This window comes from Choristoneura fumiferana, chromosome 23 (assembly GCF_025370935.1).
Source record: "Choristoneura fumiferana chromosome 23, NRCan_CFum_1, whole genome shotgun sequence".
NCBI lineage: Eukaryota > Metazoa > Arthropoda > Insecta > Lepidoptera > Tortricidae > Choristoneura > Choristoneura fumiferana.
The window spans coordinates 5,058,166-5,079,677 of record NC_133494.1 but is presented as its reverse complement, the minus strand read 5'-3'; the positions used below and the strand labels follow the sequence as shown (position 1 = coordinate 5,079,677).

At 38.8% G+C, this 21,512-nt stretch overlaps 2 protein-coding genes and 1 long non-coding RNA gene across 7 annotated transcripts in view; 1 reads left to right on the top strand and 2 right to left on the bottom strand.

Moving 5' to 3' along the window:
- Positions 1–607: 607 nt before the first annotated feature.
- LOC141441375 (uncharacterized) lies at positions 608–2,698 on the bottom strand. 3 transcript variants are annotated; one of them, XM_074106104.1, is made up of 3 exons: positions 2,431–2,698; positions 1,768–1,928; positions 608–1,302 (listed from the first exon to the last, which is right to left on the bottom strand). In XM_074106104.1, exons 1-3 carry the CDS (start codon positions 2,586–2,588, stop codon positions 1,271–1,273), a joined length of 351 nt encoding a protein of 116 aa, XP_073962205.1. In that variant the 5' UTR covers positions 2,589–2,698; the 3' UTR covers positions 608–1,270. The 3 variants fall into 3 exon arrangements, with proteins under 3 accessions (XP_073962205.1, XP_073962203.1, XP_073962204.1); XM_074106102.1 differs by having other exon boundaries at positions 1,787–1,928; XM_074106103.1 differs by having other exon boundaries at positions 1,787–1,928; positions 2,440–2,698.
- On the top strand, positions 2,484–8,194 carry LOC141441378 (uncharacterized). The gene is made up of 3 exons (XR_012452792.1): positions 2,484–2,571; positions 3,050–3,121; positions 8,080–8,194. It is a non-coding gene; the product is annotated as an uncharacterized lncRNA (long non-coding RNA).
- A 3,230-nt stretch (positions 8,195–11,424) lies between these two features.
- Positions 11,425–21,512, bottom strand: part of LOC141441363 (beta-1,4-N-acetylgalactosaminyltransferase bre-4-like) — a 317,885-nt gene continuing 307,797 nt past the window's right edge. For all 3 annotated transcript variants that reach the window (XM_074106086.1, XM_074106085.1, XM_074106087.1), the window contains 8 exons: positions 21,228–21,438; positions 20,377–20,678; positions 19,650–19,785; positions 18,511–18,608; positions 17,704–17,893; positions 17,222–17,344; positions 16,775–16,870; positions 11,425–16,532 (listed from right to left, as the gene is read on the bottom strand). In XM_074106086.1, coding sequence (XP_073962187.1) covers positions 16,400–16,532; positions 16,775–16,870; positions 17,222–17,344; positions 17,704–17,893; positions 18,511–18,608; positions 19,650–19,785; positions 20,377–20,678; positions 21,228–21,409 — 1,260 coding nt within the window. In that variant the 5' untranslated portion in view covers positions 21,410–21,438 and the 3' untranslated portion in view covers positions 11,425–16,399. The remainder of the gene's footprint in view (positions 16,533–16,774; positions 16,871–17,221; positions 17,345–17,703; positions 17,894–18,510; positions 18,609–19,649; positions 19,786–20,376; positions 20,679–21,227; positions 21,439–21,512) is intronic.

The following is a 21,512-nucleotide window of genomic DNA, read 5'->3' as shown; positions in this document are numbered from 1 at the left end:
ACATAGTAAAAGGCAATTCCAGATGCGAATTTTACAATTATTCGTAGCACAATCACTCCGTGAGAGTAATCAGCATTTCAGACCGACATACCGATTAAGTAGTTTGTTTTTATCGTCTCAACGACATCTCAACCAACTCTGGGGCCTGGGCCACTTTACGAGTAGGTGGGCATTTATTTATTTATTAGGCAAAAAAAAAACAAAACTATAAGATCTTATTCTAGCTCTTAGCTTAATAACGCACCTTGTACCTTGGGTGTATACCTAACTACACACACATTTAGGAGATCGTTACCTCTTAGTGCTCTAGGTGTACCTACCATAAAAAATATTGGTCAAACGAGGATCTAGTTAGATACGTAGTACCTATGGCTTATTCCAACTTTAATTTTTCTCCCTCCCGACTTTATAATGAAATTGTAAAGTTTAATAAAAAGAAAATATAATTTGGACGTAGTTATGCAAACAGGAACCAACCCACAGCTCCCCCCAAAGTTTAGATAGTACTTATGCATTTGAAAGAACGCTCAATGATAGGTATATTTTGATAATTTTCAAAGTCATCTGAAGTGCAGAGATTGGGTATTGAAATAAAAAGCAAAAAAAAAACAATTTTACAGAGCTTTATTAAGTAAGTACCTACTTTAGTAACATAAACAATCATTTCAATGGTCAAAAATATTTTTAATAAATTTAGGGACAGTCAACGTTCGTAAGTAAGTGATCACTTTTGTACCTTGTCACCTTATGTCACTTCATGTTTGAAAAGCCATACGAAATTGTATAACGTCTGAAAGCGACATAAGGTACAGAAATGATCACTTATTTATGACGTTGACTGTACCTAGGTATAGCTTATCATTTGGGATGTATGAAAAATAAACCAGTGTTAATACTGTAAGAGTAATGTTTGAAATTTAATATAGGTACGATAGCTATTTAAATTTTTCACTTTCTCTTGTTCGTTTACGACAAAATCGTTGGTACCAAATGGCTTTTTCAAGATAATAATTATAAAACAGTCCCTTACTACCTAGTTAGTAGGTAGACTAGGTACCTACCTAGATACCTAAGTGGTATCTACTCAATTTTATCACGTCATAAAATAAAATAACGCAATTCTAATAATGTTGGTAGCGTGAAACAATAACGTACCTACTAATAGACACATTTAATATTTCAGGAAACTCTTCAGAAAGCTTGGTTGTAGAAATTGTGTTTGAAACCCATAAATTATGTTGTAAAGAATGGATTCTTCGAAGTAGCTGCATTACCCAGTCTTAACGTCGTTGGCGATCTGGGCTGAAAAATGTAAGAGGTGAAGAACATAAATATGAATATGTATTCTGTAGGTAGGAATCTTTTCGCAGCAAATGTGATAAATCCATACATCTGCCAAATAATTAATAGGTTTCCTTTTGGTGCGTGATACAGTTTCCGACTGAACATAACTCGTACACTTGAAAATATGAAATACCTAAATATTTTTTAAGTAATTAATTTGTGGTCTGCAGGCCTGACATACGAATAAGAGAGGAAACGTGGTGAGCTTTATCTTCGCGACTAAATCTAGCGTAGGCACCTACGTACCTATATGTAGGTACTTGTATGTGGTTCTCCTTGCTGTATATTATGTAGGATCAGTTGCAGAGTAAAAGCTACCCTCAGGTACGGTAGTACTGTTAGTTATTCTGTGCCTCAGGCGTGTTTGTACCGCCATTAAAGGGCACTACTTAGTTGTTAAAGAGTTCATATTCATATACGCACAGGATGATTCCAATCTCACCGTCGTCCCAAATGTCGATGTGGTGGTTAGAGAGTCCGTGGTGGTGTCATATTCGGAGACCGAGGATATTACGATTATGGGTCCACCAGTTCCCATCAATTTGTCCAGCAATTTACTTTCTGTTTGCTCCTCTACGCCGGCTCTGAATGAATCATCGAAAACCGTTACTATCGGCTACATTCTACTTTTATAGCTATAATTTAGGGCTAGGTGTTCTAAAGTGAATAGGCTATTCCAATGGCATGTTGTGAGTCAATTCCAGGATAAGCAGATGCTACTCGTAGTATGAGGTTTATTGTTGAGCGGCCACTCTCCGAAAAAAAAACAGCATGAGCTCAGGGGTCTGACTGAAATTTCATGCCACTTGGGGGGGGCGAGAGGCTACAATAGAGATCTCTCGCCAGGCAGAGTTGTGCGGCCGAGTTGAGAAACTTCGATGGTGCGATGTAGGATTTGGAGTTTCTATATTTGCTCACAAGATGGTGCTAGGAGTCGCTACACTGTGTAAGTGATGGTAAGCCATCGGGTGGGATAGGTGGAGGGGTCAATTACTCGCCAGTTTTAAATGAAAAAAGTATGAGTCTATGATGTCTGAAGCTAGACTATTCTAATACCTATGCATCAAATACTTGTTTTATGATAACCTGGCGTACTCATATTGGATAAACTTGTTCTCAATGACCCTGGCTGGGGCCGGACGGCGTGAAGAATGCAGGCTGCAGAAGAAGTAGTTCATGACGTTCATCACCAAAGCAGCAATGAACATTAGCATCATGATACGAAAGGTATTGGTATTCATCATGCTTAGATAAGCAATTTGAGAGTTAAAACCTAAATTATCACTAAGCACTACTTATCTAACTATTTCTATAATATTATCACGAATCATGTATTCATGACAATGATGTGACATTTACGTCATAATCTTTGGAGGTAAAAATAAAAGAAGAAAGCACTTTTTTTAATATATACTTACCATAGGTACTAATACTTTTTGACTTGCCTTCTTATTGCCTAAAAAAGCCACAGAGTATCTTACCATTCTCGTTTAAAAAATTCTACAATTTCTACGGGTGCTTGCTACTGTTTCTCGAAGAACATAACCTTTTTAGACATTTCCTTGACAATAAAAACAATAAACGTATTTTTGGTAACTTTGGCAATCACACGTGAGATGGAATATCATTTTGGCATGCACAAGTGTATACGTCCGGTTAATTTTTTTTTACCAAATTTTTGATTAATTATGCCGAAATATTATAGGTTTAGAGCTACTACGCCACCCCGCAAGGCAAATTCACTGGAGGATAAGGATAAAGAAAGAGACTTTTTTAGGTAAGTAAGTACTTAGTGGAAAAGTAGGTGAAACATGATGACGTCTTGATGAGGTGACCAACAGTACAATACAGTACTTACCAAGTACTTACCTTGATTTTGTTTTGTCTAGGTAAAGTTGTTAGCCTAACAAAGATACTAAACAATTTCTCATACTAAATACACAGAAAGTGAATACTTTCTTATGTTAGGAAACCGAATTGTCTTGACTGACACTGAGAAATACATATGAAACCTATTAGAAAGCCATTACTATAAAAAAATCATGACTATTTCCTACTTATTAAGAGCCGCGGTGGCCTAGTAGTTTGACCTATCGCCTCTCAAGCAGGTGGTCGTGGTTCGAGCCCAGGATCACATCTCTGAGTTTTCGAAATTTATGTGCGAATGTAGCATAGTAAAAGACAAACCAATAGATATTTGGTTTTAATTAGCTTGAATCCGACATACGATATTGAGAAAGATACATATGACAACTTGACAGTAGACATAAAAAGGCATCGACAATAATTTAGGTCAGCACTAGTAAGGAGGTTTATATATCATTCTCCCCGTCTATGTTTTCATCTCCTACCAGAAAGTCATGTAGGCGAGAAGGTAGCCGTCGATTCCTCTTGGGTCTTTCAAGGGCAGATGTTTCTTGTCTTGATTCATTTGCATTAGTCGGAAGACTTAGGTGTTGAGGTTGATCTGAAACAGGGCTATCCGGATTTACCAAAGAATCGGAAGCATCTTCAAATGATTCTTCTTGAAGGTCGATCGAAGAGCGAGAATCATTCGGAAGTGGGGCTAAATGTCTATTGGACACTGTGCTCTCCGTGCCATTCGACCTTCGAATTATCGAATAGTGTGGGTTATAGTCCAAGAGTTCAGCTTCCTCCACTAAGGGATCGTTTTTCGAGCGAACATTGTTCTTTACGAGAACTGGTCCTGGCACTAGCCATGTAGGCATAGATTCTCCATTAGGCGACCTCCGCGGGTAATTAAACAGTCTCTCGTGAGGAGTAGCATTGATGGACGTGCAGATGAGCGAACGGATAGAGTGGAGGGCGTTTTTCAAAACTCGTTCCCAGTATTCTACTGCCATGTTGTTGGAACGTAAACTGAGTTGTACTGCACGCCATAAAGTTCCATTTAAACGTTCTACTTGGCCATTACCCCGTGGATTGTAAGGAGTAGTTCGAGAAGAGGCAATTCCGTTAGCTCTTAAAAAAGTTTTCAGTTCCTCAGACATAAATGAGCTCCCTCTGTCGCTATGGACGTACAGCGGTTGCCCAAATGTACTAAAAAGGTCTCGTAAACATTTGATGATTGTCGCAGACGTCATGTCTTTACAAGGATAAGCCCATGGGAATCGGCTGTACTCGTCAATTATGGTGAGTAAATACTTATTTCCCGAATTTGAAGGAAGGGGTCCTTTAAAATCCATATTCAGCCTTTCAAAGGGGGCCAGTGCTTTTATTAGCTGTCCTTTTGTCGCCAAGAAGCGGGGTTTTATTTCAGCACACACTCTACAAGAGGTCGTCATAGTCTTTATATCATCTATGGAGTAAGGTAGGTTCTTTGAGCGTACCCAATGGTACATCCTCGTTATACCAGGGTGACATAGTAGAGCATGTAACTCATACAATTTGTTATCATTCATTAGTGCGCAAACTCTAGATAGCGCATCTGCAGCAGTATTTTGGGAGCCGGGTCGATAGATGATATCATATTTAAAACAGGAGAGCTCGAGACGCCAGCGTTGTATTTTTTCATTTTTAATTTTGCTTGAGTGGTTTTGGTTGAACATATAACACACAGATTGTTGGTCAGTTAATAACATAAAATGTTTCCCCATCAGAAAATGGCGCCATTTTCTTAGGCTTTCCACAATGGCATATGCTTCTTTCTCGACCGATGGGTGTTTACGTTCAGCATTCGATAGTGTCCTGGAGAAAAATGCGACAGGTCGACCTTTTTGAGAAAGTGTAGCAGCTATCGCATACTCTGACGCGTCAGTTTCTACGGTCAGCATTTCATCTCCGTCAATCGCTACCAGTGAAGCTTTACTAATGTCTGATTTTAATTGCTCAAACTGGGCAACAGCACTTTCAGTTAACGGGAAGCTGCTTACATTTGTCAAAGGCTGTAGTTTACTCGAAAAGTCCTTCACCCATTTCGCATAGTGGGCAAACAGCCCTAGAGCTCGTTTCAGTTCAGCAGTGTTGGTTGGTACTGGTAGCTGAAGGAGCGGTTGGAGTCGTTCTTTGTCCGGCTCGATCGTGTTATTCTTAATAGTATAGCCCAGCAAACTTACGGTATCCTGACAAAATTTACATTTTTGATCATTTAATGTTAGGTTATACTTTTTTGCAGCAGCTTGAAAATTAAGTAGATTCTGATCATGATCGCTTTTATCCTTTCCGCATACAGTGACATCGTCGAGGTAAGTAAATGTCCCTTTTAATTTTTCTTTTTCTATAATGAATTCGAGCGTACGCTGGAATGCTGCAACTCCGTTAGTAACCCCAAAGGGGATTCTCGTGAATTGATAGAGTTTTCCCGCAGCTTCAAATGCCGTGTACGGTTTCTCGCTATTTTTAATTGGCACCTGATGGTACGCGCTCTTCAAGTCTATCTGACTGAAAACATTATATTTTGCAACTTTAGACACGATTGTTTCGATATGAGGTAAGGGGTATGCGTCCAATTCTGTAAACTTGTTTATAGTCAAGGAGTAGTCGATTACGAGTCTTTTCCGATGTGCCCCTCCTCCTGCTACCAAGACCTGCGCACGCCAGGGAGAGACGCTTGGTTCTATCACACCATCTTCCAACAGTTTTGAGATTTCTTTGGTGATGAATTTTTCGTCTTGCTCGCTATAATGTCTGGATTTCACGGCGATTGGTTTAATGTTTGGAGATAGGTTAGTGAATATGGAGGCGGGAGGCACCGAAGCTTGCATCACATTGCAGATTAGAGGTTCTTTGGGTCCGCCAAAGTTGAATTGGAGACTAGAGTGTTCTTTAAGTATGTCATGGCCTATGATAACATCGGCACAAAGATTGCTGACGACGAGAAGTGGTCGATGTTTGTGCGAGTATTTGTTCATGGTGACAGTTGCAAAACAAACACTTCTTACGAAAGATACGTTATTTTGAGATGCTAGCGTGATAGTCTGCTTGTGAGGCTTCTGTTTCAGCTGCATTAGTCGCGCTATTTTCTCATCTATAAAGCTTACCGAACTACCCGTATCGATTAAAGCGTCGGCGTGATAGTTGTTCAGAGTTACGGGTATAGTGGCTTTTGATAGGGACGATGGAGAGGCAGCTGAGATGGCATTAGCAGCCACTTCAGAATCATCAGAGTCCACAGCAGATTCTTCAGCGGCAACGGCGTTATTGGTAGCATTTATAGATCTGCATACATTAGCAAAATGACCTTTTCTAGAGCAAAGCTGGCACTGGGCGTTGAAAGCCGGACATTTTAGTCTTCGGTGTGACGTATTTCCCCCGCAATAGAAACAACGCCATTTAGTTGGCTCTTCCGAAGCTCTTCGGAGATTTTGGGAGTTTCTAGTTGTGCGTTTTGATAGCGATGCTCCTGGCAGGGCGTTTAGGTTTACATCGTTTGCCCCGCTGGTCATTGCCCGGGAGTCTCTTTCTGCTGTCTCTAAGGTGAGAGCTTGATCGAGAGCTTGATCTAAAGTGAGAGAACGTTCTTGAAGCAATCTTTCCCGGATTCTTAGTGACATTATTCCCGAAATAAAAGCACCTCTTATAGCTTCATCTTCATGCGTTGTAGCAGTGACAGCTTCGAAGTTACAATCATGGGCCAGGAGTTTAAGTGATCTCCCGTAATCGGAAATAGATTCGTCAGACTTCTGCTTACGCGTAGCCAGTAAGTGGCGAGCCAGTATTATGTTTTTTGGCTTGAGGTACATTTTATCGAGTACTTTCAGGGCATCGTCATAGGTGGAAGAATCACGAACGTGTGGAAAGATGTGTGCTGACAAATGATTCATTAAAAGTTTAAGCTTCAAAGAATCGGTACCGTCAGGGATCTCTTCGAGTATGAAATTGTTAAAGGTGTATTTCCAATGGGTCCACTTTAGGTCCGCTTCAGTCGCGGTGGGATCCACATCAAACTTCTCGGGTCGTAAGTACCTTGCCATATTGGGGCAGAGTTTCGTATCTGAGTCGGGCATATTTTAAGCTAATTAAATTGTAGCATAGTAAAAGACAAACCAATAGATATTTGGTTTTAATTAGCTTGAATCCGACATACGATATTGAGAAAGATACATATGACAACTTGACAGTAGACATAAAAAGGCATCGACAATAATTTAGGTCAGCACTAGTAAGGAGGTTTATATATCACGAAATTAAATTACTTTTGAAATTTACCTCGAGCTTTACGGCGAAGGGATCGTGAGGAAACCTGCACACACCGGTAAAAAAAATAACGATGTACGTGAAAGTTCCGCAGGTGTCCGTTCATTATACAGCCACTGTAAGCCTCCGCTATGTCACGCACGGGTGTACGCCGGTTGTTTCATAAAAAAAAAAATGAAAATGAAAAAGTTTATTGTTTATCATAAATACTTGTACTATTAACCTGTGTATAACTTATTCTGTGTCATAAGGTAGGTTAACAATGAATGAAGGTTGGGGCCACCTTAAGTTTTCTAGGATTTCATGTCATCTAATAGAGCAGCGAGCGCTCTGTGAAGCGGTATGGCTTTGCTCTATTGAAACCTATGGAAACAAAATGCTGCGCGAGCGGCCGCGCGACTTTGCAGAGGCTCTAAGACCAGCGCTGACTAACATAGTACAGCCGCCATCAGTATTTCGGATCGTCCAAGAATAGAGTGCGTGCCGATATTTTTGATCATCTTGGCCGCTCCGAAATATCTGATGGCGACTGTACCAACCAAAACCAAAGAAAACTTAACCAAATAATTATCTCCCTAGGAACGAGAGGTCACACGAAAGGGACCTCACTCCAGCACAGTTGTGGTATCTACGCCGCACCGCGTGGCGGGAGGCACCTCTGGAGCCGCTGGGCCGCACCACACGGGCCCTCCCAGCCAAGTCCCTCAGCGCAGCCGCTGTCGCGCGTCTTACCGCTGCCGCCGCCGCTGGCCAACCAATCTTCGTCGTCAAGCTACGATCGAAAATCGTCACACAATACTTTTAATGATGCTTCAATTGTTCCCTGTCGGCATTTATTCCGAATTTCTGCTATGTACCGGACTTTCCTCAGTATTTCGAACGAATATATCTCTGGTTTTCTAGGATAGCGGTGCCGTCATATAGTGGTCGTAATACAGCGGTAAGAACGTTGTCTATGTAAACAACGGTGTCAAGTACCGCTCTGTACGAAACGCGCCTATTTATTTACACACAGACAACGTTAGAGTGACGTCATTCACCGCTGTATTACGGCCGCTATTAAACAGTACCGTTAACCTAGGTAACCTGAGCTAATCGTTCACTCGACTCGCATTTATTACCTTAGAAAACACTCTTACTGGTTCATAGCAATACAGCAACGTTATATTATGAATTCACATTCAATTAGCGTTCATTTAATATGAACTCTTTTAAGCGTTCAGTAGGCATTGGGTGAATGCCAGCAAAAGGCTTTAGGCGTTCAATATACAGGATGCGTTTGTGGAGCCACACTAAGTGTTTATCGCGGAATTTTGGAAATAAATGGGAAAGTTGCGAATAAAATAATACAAGAAGCGAGCCGGAGAGCGCTGGTCTAACTAAGTAGGTACCTACTTATTAAACTGGCAATTTAATAACTAGGTACCCTTCTTCGTAAGGCTTCGTCTAGGTTCTTATTCGTAATAATTATTATTCGTAGCCAGCAGTTAAATGCTTGCTTTTACACACACAAATTTTTGTCTCAATTTGTGCTTCAAAAAGTTCTCGAAAATATTTTTTTTTTCATATCCGTAATAAACGCGAGTGATTGAAATAATTAGGTACTTTAAACTGCTGCTTAACGCATTCTCGATCTGCAATCAACGCGTTAGGTTATGTAGCCACTCCACACAAAAAATAAAAACGGAGCGGATAAGTAAATAATATAATGTAACGCGTGCTTACCATAATTTATAGCAACAAATGGTTTCCTTATCGCATGCACTGCTGGCAACGAATGAGTTTTGGATACTTTAAAGATTTTGCCACATCTGTAAAACTCCAAGGCCGGGTGCAGATGCGTTAAAAAGTTATTTTAAATTTTGCTTTTAGTGTTAAAGTACAGATATTTATTAACGAATGTTGTTACAAGGTATCTAGGTACGTTTAAAATCCTTGTGCTGAAGTAGTTTTCGTGATAGTAAATTTATGGAGTTGGTTGATGTTGAGTTTTTGTCGATAATACTTACCTGTAATTTGGGACGTGTAATAAAATTATTAAAATAGCAGCAGTTCTTTCATTAACCCTTAAAAAGGTAGAGGCGATTTAGCGACCACATGCATTGACATGGAAATTCAACCTTATTTTTTTAGTTATAAGTTACAATATCCATTTTAATTATTAAAAATACTACGAGCTTTATAAAATATCCTTTGTCAAGTATGTATTCGATAGCTGCTTTTGATTCTGTGGTAGTATGGTCCAATAAATGGGGTCTTATTAAGAGTTAAAAAAATTAAATGGGTGGTTGGATGACTATTATAACAAAGAATGTAGCTCTTATGTAGGTACGGTCAAAAGCATAAATACAGTAGAACCCGCTTAATACGATCACGTTTAATACGATTTCCCGCATAATACACCATTTTATGCCGGTCCCTGCAATTTTAGGCCTGTTTTCATACATTTTTCCGCTTAATTCGCCATCTAAAATTATATTATTATTATATTACCCACTTTGCATCGTCGTTCAATGTTACCAACGTATGTAAGTATTTGGGTGAAAAAAATTGGGTCTAACCATGTCGTACTAATATTACGCAATATTACACGATTCTGGCGACACCTCCTGTATAGTATTAGTATAGTATTTATTTATTTGCCAGAATTATGGTACATGAAGATGATAGTACAAAAAATATAAATACAGAGCAACACAATTCACCATTAATAGGCATGCAAAAATTTAGATAAGTTTATAGCCCTGAGTAAGCGATCGGCCGGAGCGGAAGCCGTGGTGGCCTAGTGGAAGCCGTGGTGGCCTAGTGGAAGCCCTGGTGGCCTAGTGGAAGCCGTGGTGGCCTAGTGGAAGCCGTGGTGGCCTAGTGGAAGCCGTGGTGGCCTAGTGGAAGCCGTGGTGGCCTAGTGGAAGCCGTGGTGGCCTAGTGAAAGCCGTGGTGGCCTAGTGGTTTGACCTATCGCCTCTCAAGCAATTCATGAGCGAAATTACATTTGAAATTTACCACAAGTTTTGCGGTGAAGGAAAACATTGTGAGCAAACCTGCACAACCCTGCGAAGCGATTCAATGGTGCGTGCGAAGTTCCCAATCCGCACTGGCCCCGCCCAAGCCTTCTTGTTCCGAGAGGAGGCCTGTGCCCCAGTGACCAGCGTTGGCCTACAAGGCCAACACTATGCTGAGCTGGGACCGCTTCGCGATTTCGCATATTGTTGTTTTTTTTTCTTTATTTTTATTATGTTTTGTGAGAATAGCGAATAAATATTTATATTTCTATTTCTATTTCAGTGGGACGTATATAGGCTGGGATGAAGCGATCGGCTAATTGGTTCGTACGGTAAATAAAGGACTTTAATTCATGATCATGACCCACCATGGAACCTTTTCAAAGGAAAAGTCATTACTATTTCCATTGTTAATTAATGCAATGTCACTATGACGTTTACTGTGAAATGGTTCCATGGTGGCTCATGGATTAAAAGTCCTTGACCATACCCACCTACACTTAGATTTGATTTGTTTTGGTTATCAGTTGTTGCGAATTATACAATTCTTATTCGTGTTAGCGTTAATTCAATGATGTCAAAAATAAATAAAAAAACAATCACTGCAAGAAAAAGTACCATAATATATGTTTACGATGAAAAATCACAAACAACGTTTTTTTTCCTAGGTCCCCTCAAAATCGTCTTAAGCTGTTCTACTGTATTTATACGTTACCACGACGTCATAAATATCTAAGTACACCTTTATGCCACTAAACATAAGGTCGATGTATACATATTTTGACGCTGTGACTGCGACACTGCGACTGTACAGATTGGTATGTACATAAGGACTTGTAAGTATTTTTCCCTTTAAACCCCTTATTCCTAGAGTAACGGTATCTGGCCGCTACACTTCAAAATAAGGAAAAATACACATATATAAAAAAACGAACAATTTATTCATAAAAACCAATCTGAGAAAACAATATTCCATGAACTTTTCTTAAGTATCTCAATGGCTACTTATAATATCTTTTAGTCGGCTAGCACTATGTACTATTTCTCGTTTTGTTTTATATTACTTTCGTACTAGCTTAAGAAAAGATTTATAGATACAAAAGGGAAATAGTAAAATAAACTAGCCGATTATGTGGTATACAATACATGCGAGTGATCGAGCGCTTTGCACTCTTCACCATAGATTTTCTTATTGATAGGCCGTTATTGGGAACGTTTACAATGATCAATTTTTTCATACCTTTTTTGAAGGTTCATAAGCGTATGTACCTACGATATCACTATGCTAATTTGGCGCCATACGATGCTGACCAATGTACAGTCAAACCATTTGATTCCTGCCCCGCCGTACCCACCCATTAGAATCGTGACCAGCTCAAAAAATCTTGTACAGTCAGCGTCATATAGAACGTAGCAGTCAAGATCACCAAATACTTGGAAACATCCAAATAGTCATTAACATTGACCCAATCAAAGCGATCAAATTGCTCAGGACATCCACCGTGTACAAATAAATCGAAGCACGCACATCACCGCTGGTAGCGTAGCAGCCGAAATATCTAAAAGTACCTATGGGACACACTATAAAACTGGGCTTTATCTAAAAGGTTTAATGTTTAATCGCAAATTGAGTGCTTTAAAAAAAAATTAAGACACCTTTTGGCGCCAAAAATCCGCCATTTTGATTTTTTAAGAAGTTCATGTACCCAGTGTCACTCGCGTCATTAGGACGAATCCAATGACGTATCATTTATCAAAATCGGTTCAGTCGTTGAGTAATTACGAGAGGACATATGCATAGACATACATATATACAATACATATTTACATACATACGGGTCAAACACATAACCCTTCTTCTTCGCAGTCGGGTAAAAACAACTTTGCCTCATACAAATAAGGTTTATATCTCACAATTACTTACTGTCTGTTTTCCGATTCGTCAATATTGTTGTCAACTTTGAATAACGTAATGTAATAGGTACCTAATCATAATACTTATAGTTAGACCTATTTTCATCTTTGACTTGGAAAGTAGGTATATCGATATCACAGTAGCTGTGCTGCGCCTATCACTTTAGTGCTTACGATTCCTGAAGAAGAGACATGTAGCAATAATTTTCAGTCGTGTTGAATCTAAACGTATTCACATAGAGCTCATTTTACAATGCTATATATACGTCATAAAAAATTGACACCTATTGGTAAATAGCGAAACTAACTTGACAATCTTGACATTCTTGTCAAATAAGTTCTGCTAGTCAGGGTGATGTGGCGCTACGTAGCTGCACAATGGACTCTCAGCGATATATATAAGTATAACGTTGATTTAAAGTTCTAATTAATGTTGCCGGTTCAAAAGTTATTACCTTTTTTCGAATAGAAGCTAATGACCAATAAGCGCCAAGATTTCAAAGTGTGTGTCCAATGCGCATGTGCGCATTTCCAGAGACACGGGTTTCGGTACAAGTTGAAGCTTTTGACAGTTCCGCTAGTTTTTTCTGTTCCATGTCCAATAACATTGCGACTGCAAATAAGTTTTTATTTTCAATTGTACGGTCAGTTGAAGAGAAAAGGCTGGAGTGGTTAACGCCGTTACATGGGACTGCCTTATTTCTCTGGAGCTGACCACCATTGGTATGAAAAAACTGATCAGCACCATCGCCTTTTAAATCATTAATTACTTTGCTTTTGGGGTATATACGATGAATATCAGTTTGTTGGAATATGTGCACAACTTTGCAGCTGATTTCAACTTAAGCCGGCCACACTCGCAGGTTATGCCTGCACATTTCATTTGAAATATGCAAGTTGATATTTTTTTTAACCTAGCGTGTGTGGCCGGCTTTAGACAGGTACAATTTCGCTACGAAGGGAAAAATTACTGGTGGCTTTTTCTTTGGACCTATTATTAACAAAATAATTTGTCGAAATCATCTTTGACATTATTATACGTCCCCTTTTACTACTTGAGTATAGAAGAGATAGTGTTAAAGGTGAAATGACAAATTGTTCCAACCGCTTTGGAAGTGGGGAAGAATCATAAACGCAGAGACGGAGATACAATATACCTAGAAACTGTAGTGGCCGAGTTCATTCTTTTTTTTCCCAGCGAGTAGATCCCTCACAACGATCGATGTATTTTGGGAAAAATGAAATATAACATGTCAATAAGTTAGAAGCTTTGATTTTTTTTTGTTTTCTAGTTTTTGTAAAACTGCATTCAGTAAAATGCCTACGCCAGTGAGCGAGGTCTTTTGTTGAATGTTTATATTTCTCTACGGAGATGATAAAACAACTAGTGTCATATGAAGTATATAACAACTTTCTTTTCAAAAACTAGGTATTATAAATTTTCACAATTTTATCTGAAAAAGTTTCGCAGCTATCACTCCTCTACCTCACACAAATCATTATTAAAGTGTCTAAGCGATCCGTCCTCATTATATCACCATCTTTTTATTTTATTGATAATCTAGGCCTAGGGTTATTTATAACTTGAACAGCTAAGCGGAAAAATCCAGTAACTATTCATTCTTTGGGTACATAAAAAGGAGTATTGCCCTTTCAGAAATAATTGTCAATAACAGAGCAGGAATCAAGACAGAAAATACAGTAAAAATAAATCTCGATAAAAAAACTTGACACACCATATTTTTGTACCCAATTCCCGTACTGTCCATTAATAATTCGTAAAAATATAAAAAGTTCTACATTTATACATTATCATATTGACTTCAATCAGTACATAAGTTTGAAGCTAAATTATTAATTACGTACTTTACAATTAATTATTATTATTGAAATCATACTGGACGCAAATTATATTTAACAATGTCAAGCTTGTTTTCAAAAAGGGAAAATCTTATGTTATTTGTTCGGTTTAAATTAAATATAAGATTAGAAAACAAAGTAAATATCGAAATCCCAAGTAAAATTATAGGTTCAGGTTGATTCACAAGACGATACGAACGAATTGAATGAGTGAATGATATTATCATTATATGCATTACAAAATGATTAAATACAATATGATTCATAATAATGTGCAGATTAGGTAGATGTATTTTTTTAAAATAACGAAGTATGATGTACAGTCACCAGCACCAATATCTGACACAACAAGCGTGCATAAATATCTGATACGACTCTATTTCAAGGGCGGAAGGACGTGTCAGATATTTTTGCACGCTCCGCTGTGGCAGATATTAATGCTGGTGACTGTACCTACTTGTTTACAAAACATTAGGAGCTTCTGTATAAGAACGGCTCTTACACAGTGACAAAAGTGTGCTTTCGTACAATTCATTCGCCTCAGCTCTTGTGAATCGACCTATGCCTAAGTTGAACATTACTTTAAGTACCTAATTGCAAAAATATACATTTTCGGCTTAAATTTAGGCCATCAGACTAAAGACTGTTTCAATATAGATCAATTTTGTTGTAAATTTTCTTTATTTGAGATTCTTTTAAAATTTTGGAGTAAAAGCATAATGTAAGCATAATCGTCTCGGGTAGCATCAATATCACAATACGTAAAGTATGTGGACTATAAAAGTAAGGCATCAAAATGAAGTTTTTTTAAACGTAAGTAGGGACAATGTAGGCTACATTGTCTACTATCACAGATTTAGTGCCATATCAACAAATAAGTAACCATGTGAATAGGTAAGTAAGAAGACAGGAATATGAATTTCTTTCTTTTATAAGCCGTGGTGGCCTAGTGGTTTGACCTATCGCCTCTCAAACAGAGGGTCGTGGGTTCAAACCCTGGCTCGCACCTCTGAGTTTTTCGAAATTTGTGCGGAATGACATTTGAAATTTACCACGGGCTTTGCGGTGAAGGAAAACATCGTGAGGAAACCTGCACAAACCTGCGAAGCAATTCAATGGTGCGTATGAAGTTCCCAATCCGCACTAGGCCCGCGTGGGAACTATGGCCCAAGCCCTCTTGTTCTGAGAGGAGGCCTGTGCCCAGCAGTGGGACGTATATAGGCTGGGATGGATAGATAAAAACGGAATGTTCAATTTAAGTTGTGTTCTTAGACATTTTATTTAATTGATTTCAGCATTATATTGAACAGCGAGAACTTTATAGGAGTATAAATATTATCTACAAAAGCTATGTACAAGTCTATAAGAGTAAGTAATAATTCGTTTTAAATAATTTTAGATTCGAGATTTCCTCGCCATTACAAAAAGTTTGGAATAATAAGAGATTATAGGGTACGAGATAGATTATTTAGATCCTAATCTTAAAAGGTATTTTTTTAACAATTGGACGCTCTGAGCGATTACTATATTCATACATCAAATACTGATTCAAGTATTGTATATTGTCATAATCTGTACTTGTGATGAGTCCTAATGCGCCTTTATGTCTTACAGTACTTTATAAAATACAATATACATAATAAATACAAGAAATTAGGAAATCAACAACCAAACGAATCGTCTAATTCTTAAAAATAAATACATTTAAAAACGAGACATTTATCAATAAAAATCTATAAAGAAGTGAGTACTTACTTATAAGTTTATAAAATAATAATCAATCATAATAACCGACAGTCGTACAGACCTTTCCTTTCATCACATACAAATTTCCGAAATTATACGTAACTGACACCATTATTTTAAATTGCATTCAGATTTCTGGTTCGTGCGTGTTTATTAACAGCATAAACCTAACTATACACTCCCTATGCAAGTGTATGGCGTATAGCGTGTCCAGAATAATTTTCCACAACGTCAAAATCTCAATTTTCCCTCAGAAGGAGATCATAATATAACATTACAGGGTAACTGTATCCTTAACACTTTTAATATCACACGTTCTATGACAGTTGGTGGCGTTACCGCTCGTCGCCAAACAGCAGTTTGGCGAAGTACGTCCATCAGCTGTGCTCGTCTATGTTAACTAGTATGTGAGTGTAGAGGTGGTGGTGCGTCACCTCAATCAACACGTACTCGAGGGTCGATAGCCCATCCTTCTTGAACGTTTTACTCGTCTGAGACAGAAGCTGGTACCTGGAAACGGTTTAGAATGTTAAATCACTTATGTCAAACATAGGTATGATATTATCTTACAGACACAAACAAAAGTTCACGCATTCACTGCCCAAAATGCATATATTATTGCGTTTTCGTGGCGTTCACACCACCTGTCATAATTTTACAATAATGAACGCATGTGTGTTTATTTGGTGCACTTGAAGAAGTTTTGAGTTTGATACTCGGTTTTTTTTAATTAAGCATTATCATGCCGTTACCTTTTTGGATTTGGTGATTGTTTCTTGTGGTTTAACATAGCGTATCGAGCTATAGACATTTTGTAACGCGCGACGTGGTAATTCATCTTTTTCACCCTGTAAATAGGAAATAGAATGTAAGTAAATAAAACACAATTCAATAACTTCAGCATCACACAGTAAGCGGTTTGTTACTCCTTTGCGACTTAATAGAGGAGGTTATCAATTCGGTTGATTTTTTTATAAATTAAATAGTAAATATTGTAGTCAAGATTTAAAGATGACAATTTAAAAAAAACTGTAAAATTTTAGGTATACTTATTTAAAAAAATACGTAGCAAGCATAATATAAGATAAATATCGACGAAGAAATATATCGTTAAGTTCTGCGTGGGTACTAAGACCCAAGCTCTATCATTCTGGGAGGAGGCCTGCGTCTTGCAGTGGGACGTATATAGAGAAGGTTACCTGTAGGCCATGTCGTCGTCTTCTCCCCCCCAACCCCAGTAGCGATTGGAGAAACCGTTGACCTTCTGGAACTGCTCGAGTGTCATCGCCGACACTCCACCAAATATATCTTGATACGGTAGCCTGGAATAATGATAAATTATATATTAATATCACAGATTATCACAACGCTTAGTACCAATACGATAAACATACCTATTATGTAAACGCTTTAATGCACGTGACATTTTAAAAACAGAGGTACAGAGAAAGAAGTAGGTACAAAGGCGAACTTATCTCTAATAAAGGATAAGTATCTACCAGTTAATCTAATAGTGAAACAAAATTATAAAGATAGGCAAACTGTCAAAATTACCTACGTGCGGGGAAAAAGAAAAAAAAAACAGAAAATACTTAATAAATAAAGAAATATTCGCTACTTATAATCCTTATCCTCAATAACTGGTAATGTGTTTCAATAAATGAAAAGCTGATTCCCTCACCTAAAGTTCAGCTTGTCGATAGACGCGGACATGTGCCGCGGCTGGCGAGGGCAGGAGTAGAGATTCCGCTGGTCCAGCGGCAGAAGGTCGATGTCGTGGAATATGAAGCACTGCCAGCCGCCCGCCTTCTGCTTCTGGCTCTCCACGAAACCCACGTTCATTAGTTTCGCGCGGTTGAAGTCTTGGCTACCTGCCGATTACAAATACCATCAGAACTATTGGCAGCACCAACAATAAATAAGTAATCATTTTTTAATCGTCAGCAGCAACACTTGCTTTAGCTCGTTGAACTGTGCGAATGTGTCTTTCGCTAATAAATACATTTTTACCATAAAAAAATCCCCGAGTATAAGAGCGACGAATAAGAGCGTTTTCAGATTTTCCGATCCGATATCGGTAATGGCGTCCGATACCGATATCGGATCGGATAATGTGAAACCGGTCTTAGAGTCAGTGCCCTGCAAATTAAGTCTACTCTACACCAATAGAATACAATAATACAAATATTTTTTATTGAGCACCACTATGTTCATTTACATCAGTGGGCGATAGTTACACAAGGTGATAGTACACGAAACCCTACACGAAACCCCGTTAGGATACCTATAGAATATCAACTTTCTAAAATTAAATATTAGGTATTATTAGTCATACAATTGTGTACAAAATACACTGAATCACTTTTTGGTTGATCCACTTTTGATTGTTAAACTCGAGCATCATGACATGACAGCCTCAGTCAACTGTGAGTTTACAAACTAAGGCTATACATCGGACATACTCGTATTGTTCATAATCATAACGTACCTTCCTGCTCCACAATGAATATCCCGTATTCAATTTGTTGTTTCATCAAGAATGGGTGCATGTGGTTCAGGAATATCGCCAAGTGCTGCTGACGATCTCTGAAAGAATAAAAGGATTAGGTGATAATTTATTTTGAACGATGACTCATCTCTGATGAGGATTATCGAAAAATTTAAACTCCTGAGTCCTGACATTTTTTAACAAACTTAGTGCTTAAAACCTGCTTTGTTATTTTCGATGTTAAGTATTTCAAAAATCTTAGAATTCTTTATTCAATGAACAATTTGTACTTTATAACTTGTTACATTCGGCCGTTATTCTTAGTGTTAATTAGTCCTTTATAAAGTACGCGAGGACTAAAGAGGTTAAAAGGTCCTAAATTTTTGTTTTTACCTAACAAAATAAATTTGGTAGAAAGTAAAAATAGTCTTGCAACGTAGTATAGGCATAACTGAAAATGTGTCTTTTCATTTTAACATTTTAGACAAGTGGATAGAATATTGACTTTGACTTTGGCATTATTTATGCATTTCCATTTTAATAGGTACTTAAAATCATTCAACGTTTTAAAAAAGCACATTTAGCTAACATATGCCCTTTATTTTTGATATCACTGAAATTAACCTTTTTAACTAAGCATCACTTAAAAAATCAATACAATGAAAGGGCTACTTGAAAAGTTTTGCAATTTTTTTAACCATAACCAAATACGCCTCTTTGCTTTAATAAATTTGAATATCTTGAGCAGTTGTTCCCATGGGCTTACGGTATCTCCGAAATTTACGAAAATGTATAGAAAAAATCGGTCATTCTCATTTTATCGTGCACCTGTCTAATTATCGTACCGCTTTTTTTGTCAGGCAAAAGCGACACGGAACTGAAACTGAGTGCACATCTAGAAAAAGGATGGCTGCCATTTACATTTATCCGTGCACTCAAGTCTAATTACCGTGTCACTAGTGCGGGAAAAAAGCGGTACGGTAATTAGACAGGTGCACAATAAAATGAGAATTGCCGAAATCAGACAGATGCGCCTTTTTTCCTGATTCTGAATAAATTGCATTTCAATTTCACAAAAAAAAATAGTTGTGCCTCTTTTCGTTATGACGACGGCAGTTACATGAATACATGATATCTACCTGTAGGGTATGATGATGGCCACTTTATGGCGGGCTGTGCAGTTAGGCGGCGAGTAGCGCCCGCCCCAGTGCACTTCGGGGTATTTCTTCTCTACTACATCCAGCTCCATGTCAGTCTTGTTAACCGGTATAGGACCTACAAAAATTGCTGATTAACATTTGCTTGAAGAAACATCATCAGTAGCTATTTGAAGGGTCCACGGAAAGAACGTGTCTAGTCACCTAATCAACTTTTTGAGTTAGAGCGGTTTGAAAGTTAGTCATCACGAACAATTACTATGGTTACCATTTATTAAAAAGATAAAAATAGATTTTATATTGTTTTCAGATTATTTAATTCAGTGGTAAGTCATAGTACTTTGTGAGCTCTACATTTTGAGATTAAAATCTCAATTTTTAAAAAAAAGGTGACTAGACATGTTCTTTCCGTGGACCCTTCATTTGTTATTACTTGTACAGTTTATGTTTTTATAGTACGGCTTTGCTAAAGCCGCTTAAAAACGCTTTGTTAAGGATTGACCATAATTTAATATGAAAGCGTTAAAAGAGGTTTAATATTAAATACGGGATGTAGACCGTAAAAATGTACCTAAACGTTTCTATCGTTGACAATAAAAAAAAAAAATAAAAAATTTTGTCCATTATAAAAAGGTTAAGAGCCACTGATCAAAGTTACTACTAATATAATCCTTGCTAAAAATTGACTCTTGAGACTGAAATTTCTCACCTAAATCCGAGGGCACATCACACAACGGCAGTTCCGTCTCATTTTTCCTGAGCTCCACGCCTTCCGTGGTCACCAGGCTCTTGATGCTGTCCATTATCTTGGTAATCAATAAGGTTGTGCTATCCTCGTCCTGTCTCGACATGTTTAGAGGAGAATTAGTACTATTGTGAGGTGTCTCTGGTTTTCGTCTACTTGGTACGTTTTGGGTCGAGTTGGCGTTTGTAGCGTTTTTTGGTTTGGGGTTTTGCGTCAACTCGGCTGTGTAAGGTAGTTTCTTGGGCCAGGGCGGGTGCTCAATGGATCTGGAATAAGATATATGTATGCAGTTTATTTAAACTTCAGATTTTTTTAATCTTAAAGTTTGCTTGCGGCCAGTTTGTATGGTTGTCTGATCGTGGTCAAGATAATGTTTCAGTATTCTTATACAGCGGAGTGTACAAGTAGGTCCAGAGCGGGGGAGCGTATGGCCTCTCACCTAATACAATAGTATGCTGTGTGGCGTTACACAGCGGAGTGTTCAAATAGGTCCTGAGCGGGGAGAAGTAAACCGTCTTACCTGATTGTAGGCTGCGTGGCGTTCAGCGGAGTGTACAAATAGGTGCCAAGGGGAGGCGTACGCCCTCTCACCTGATAGTAGGCTGCGTGGCGTTATACAGTGGAGTGTACAGGTAGGTCCTGAGCGGGGAGGCGTCAACCCTCTTACCTGATAGTAGGCTGCGTGGCGTTATACAGCGTAGTTTACAGGTAGGTCCTAAGGGGAGGCGTACGCCCTCTCACCTTATAGTAGGCTGCGTGGCATTATACAGTGGAGTGTACGAATAGGTCCTAAGGAGAGGCGTACGCCCTCTCACCTGATAGTAGGCTGTGTGGCGTTATACAGTGGAGTGTACAGGTAGGTCCTGAGCGGGGAGGCGTCCAGGATCGAGCCGAAGAGGTACTCGACTGCCGCGAGCGCCAGCACCAACAGCAGTAGCAGCCGCAACGCGCGCGCCGCCCGCCCGCCGCCCGCGGACCCGTTCACGCCCGCGCCCATCAACGCATGCGCGCGACGCACACAGAGCCCTGCGCGAAGCAAGCTTGGTTAATGTAGGACCCAACCCAGCAACAGCTCTAGCCCTTTGTGGGAGATCTATATG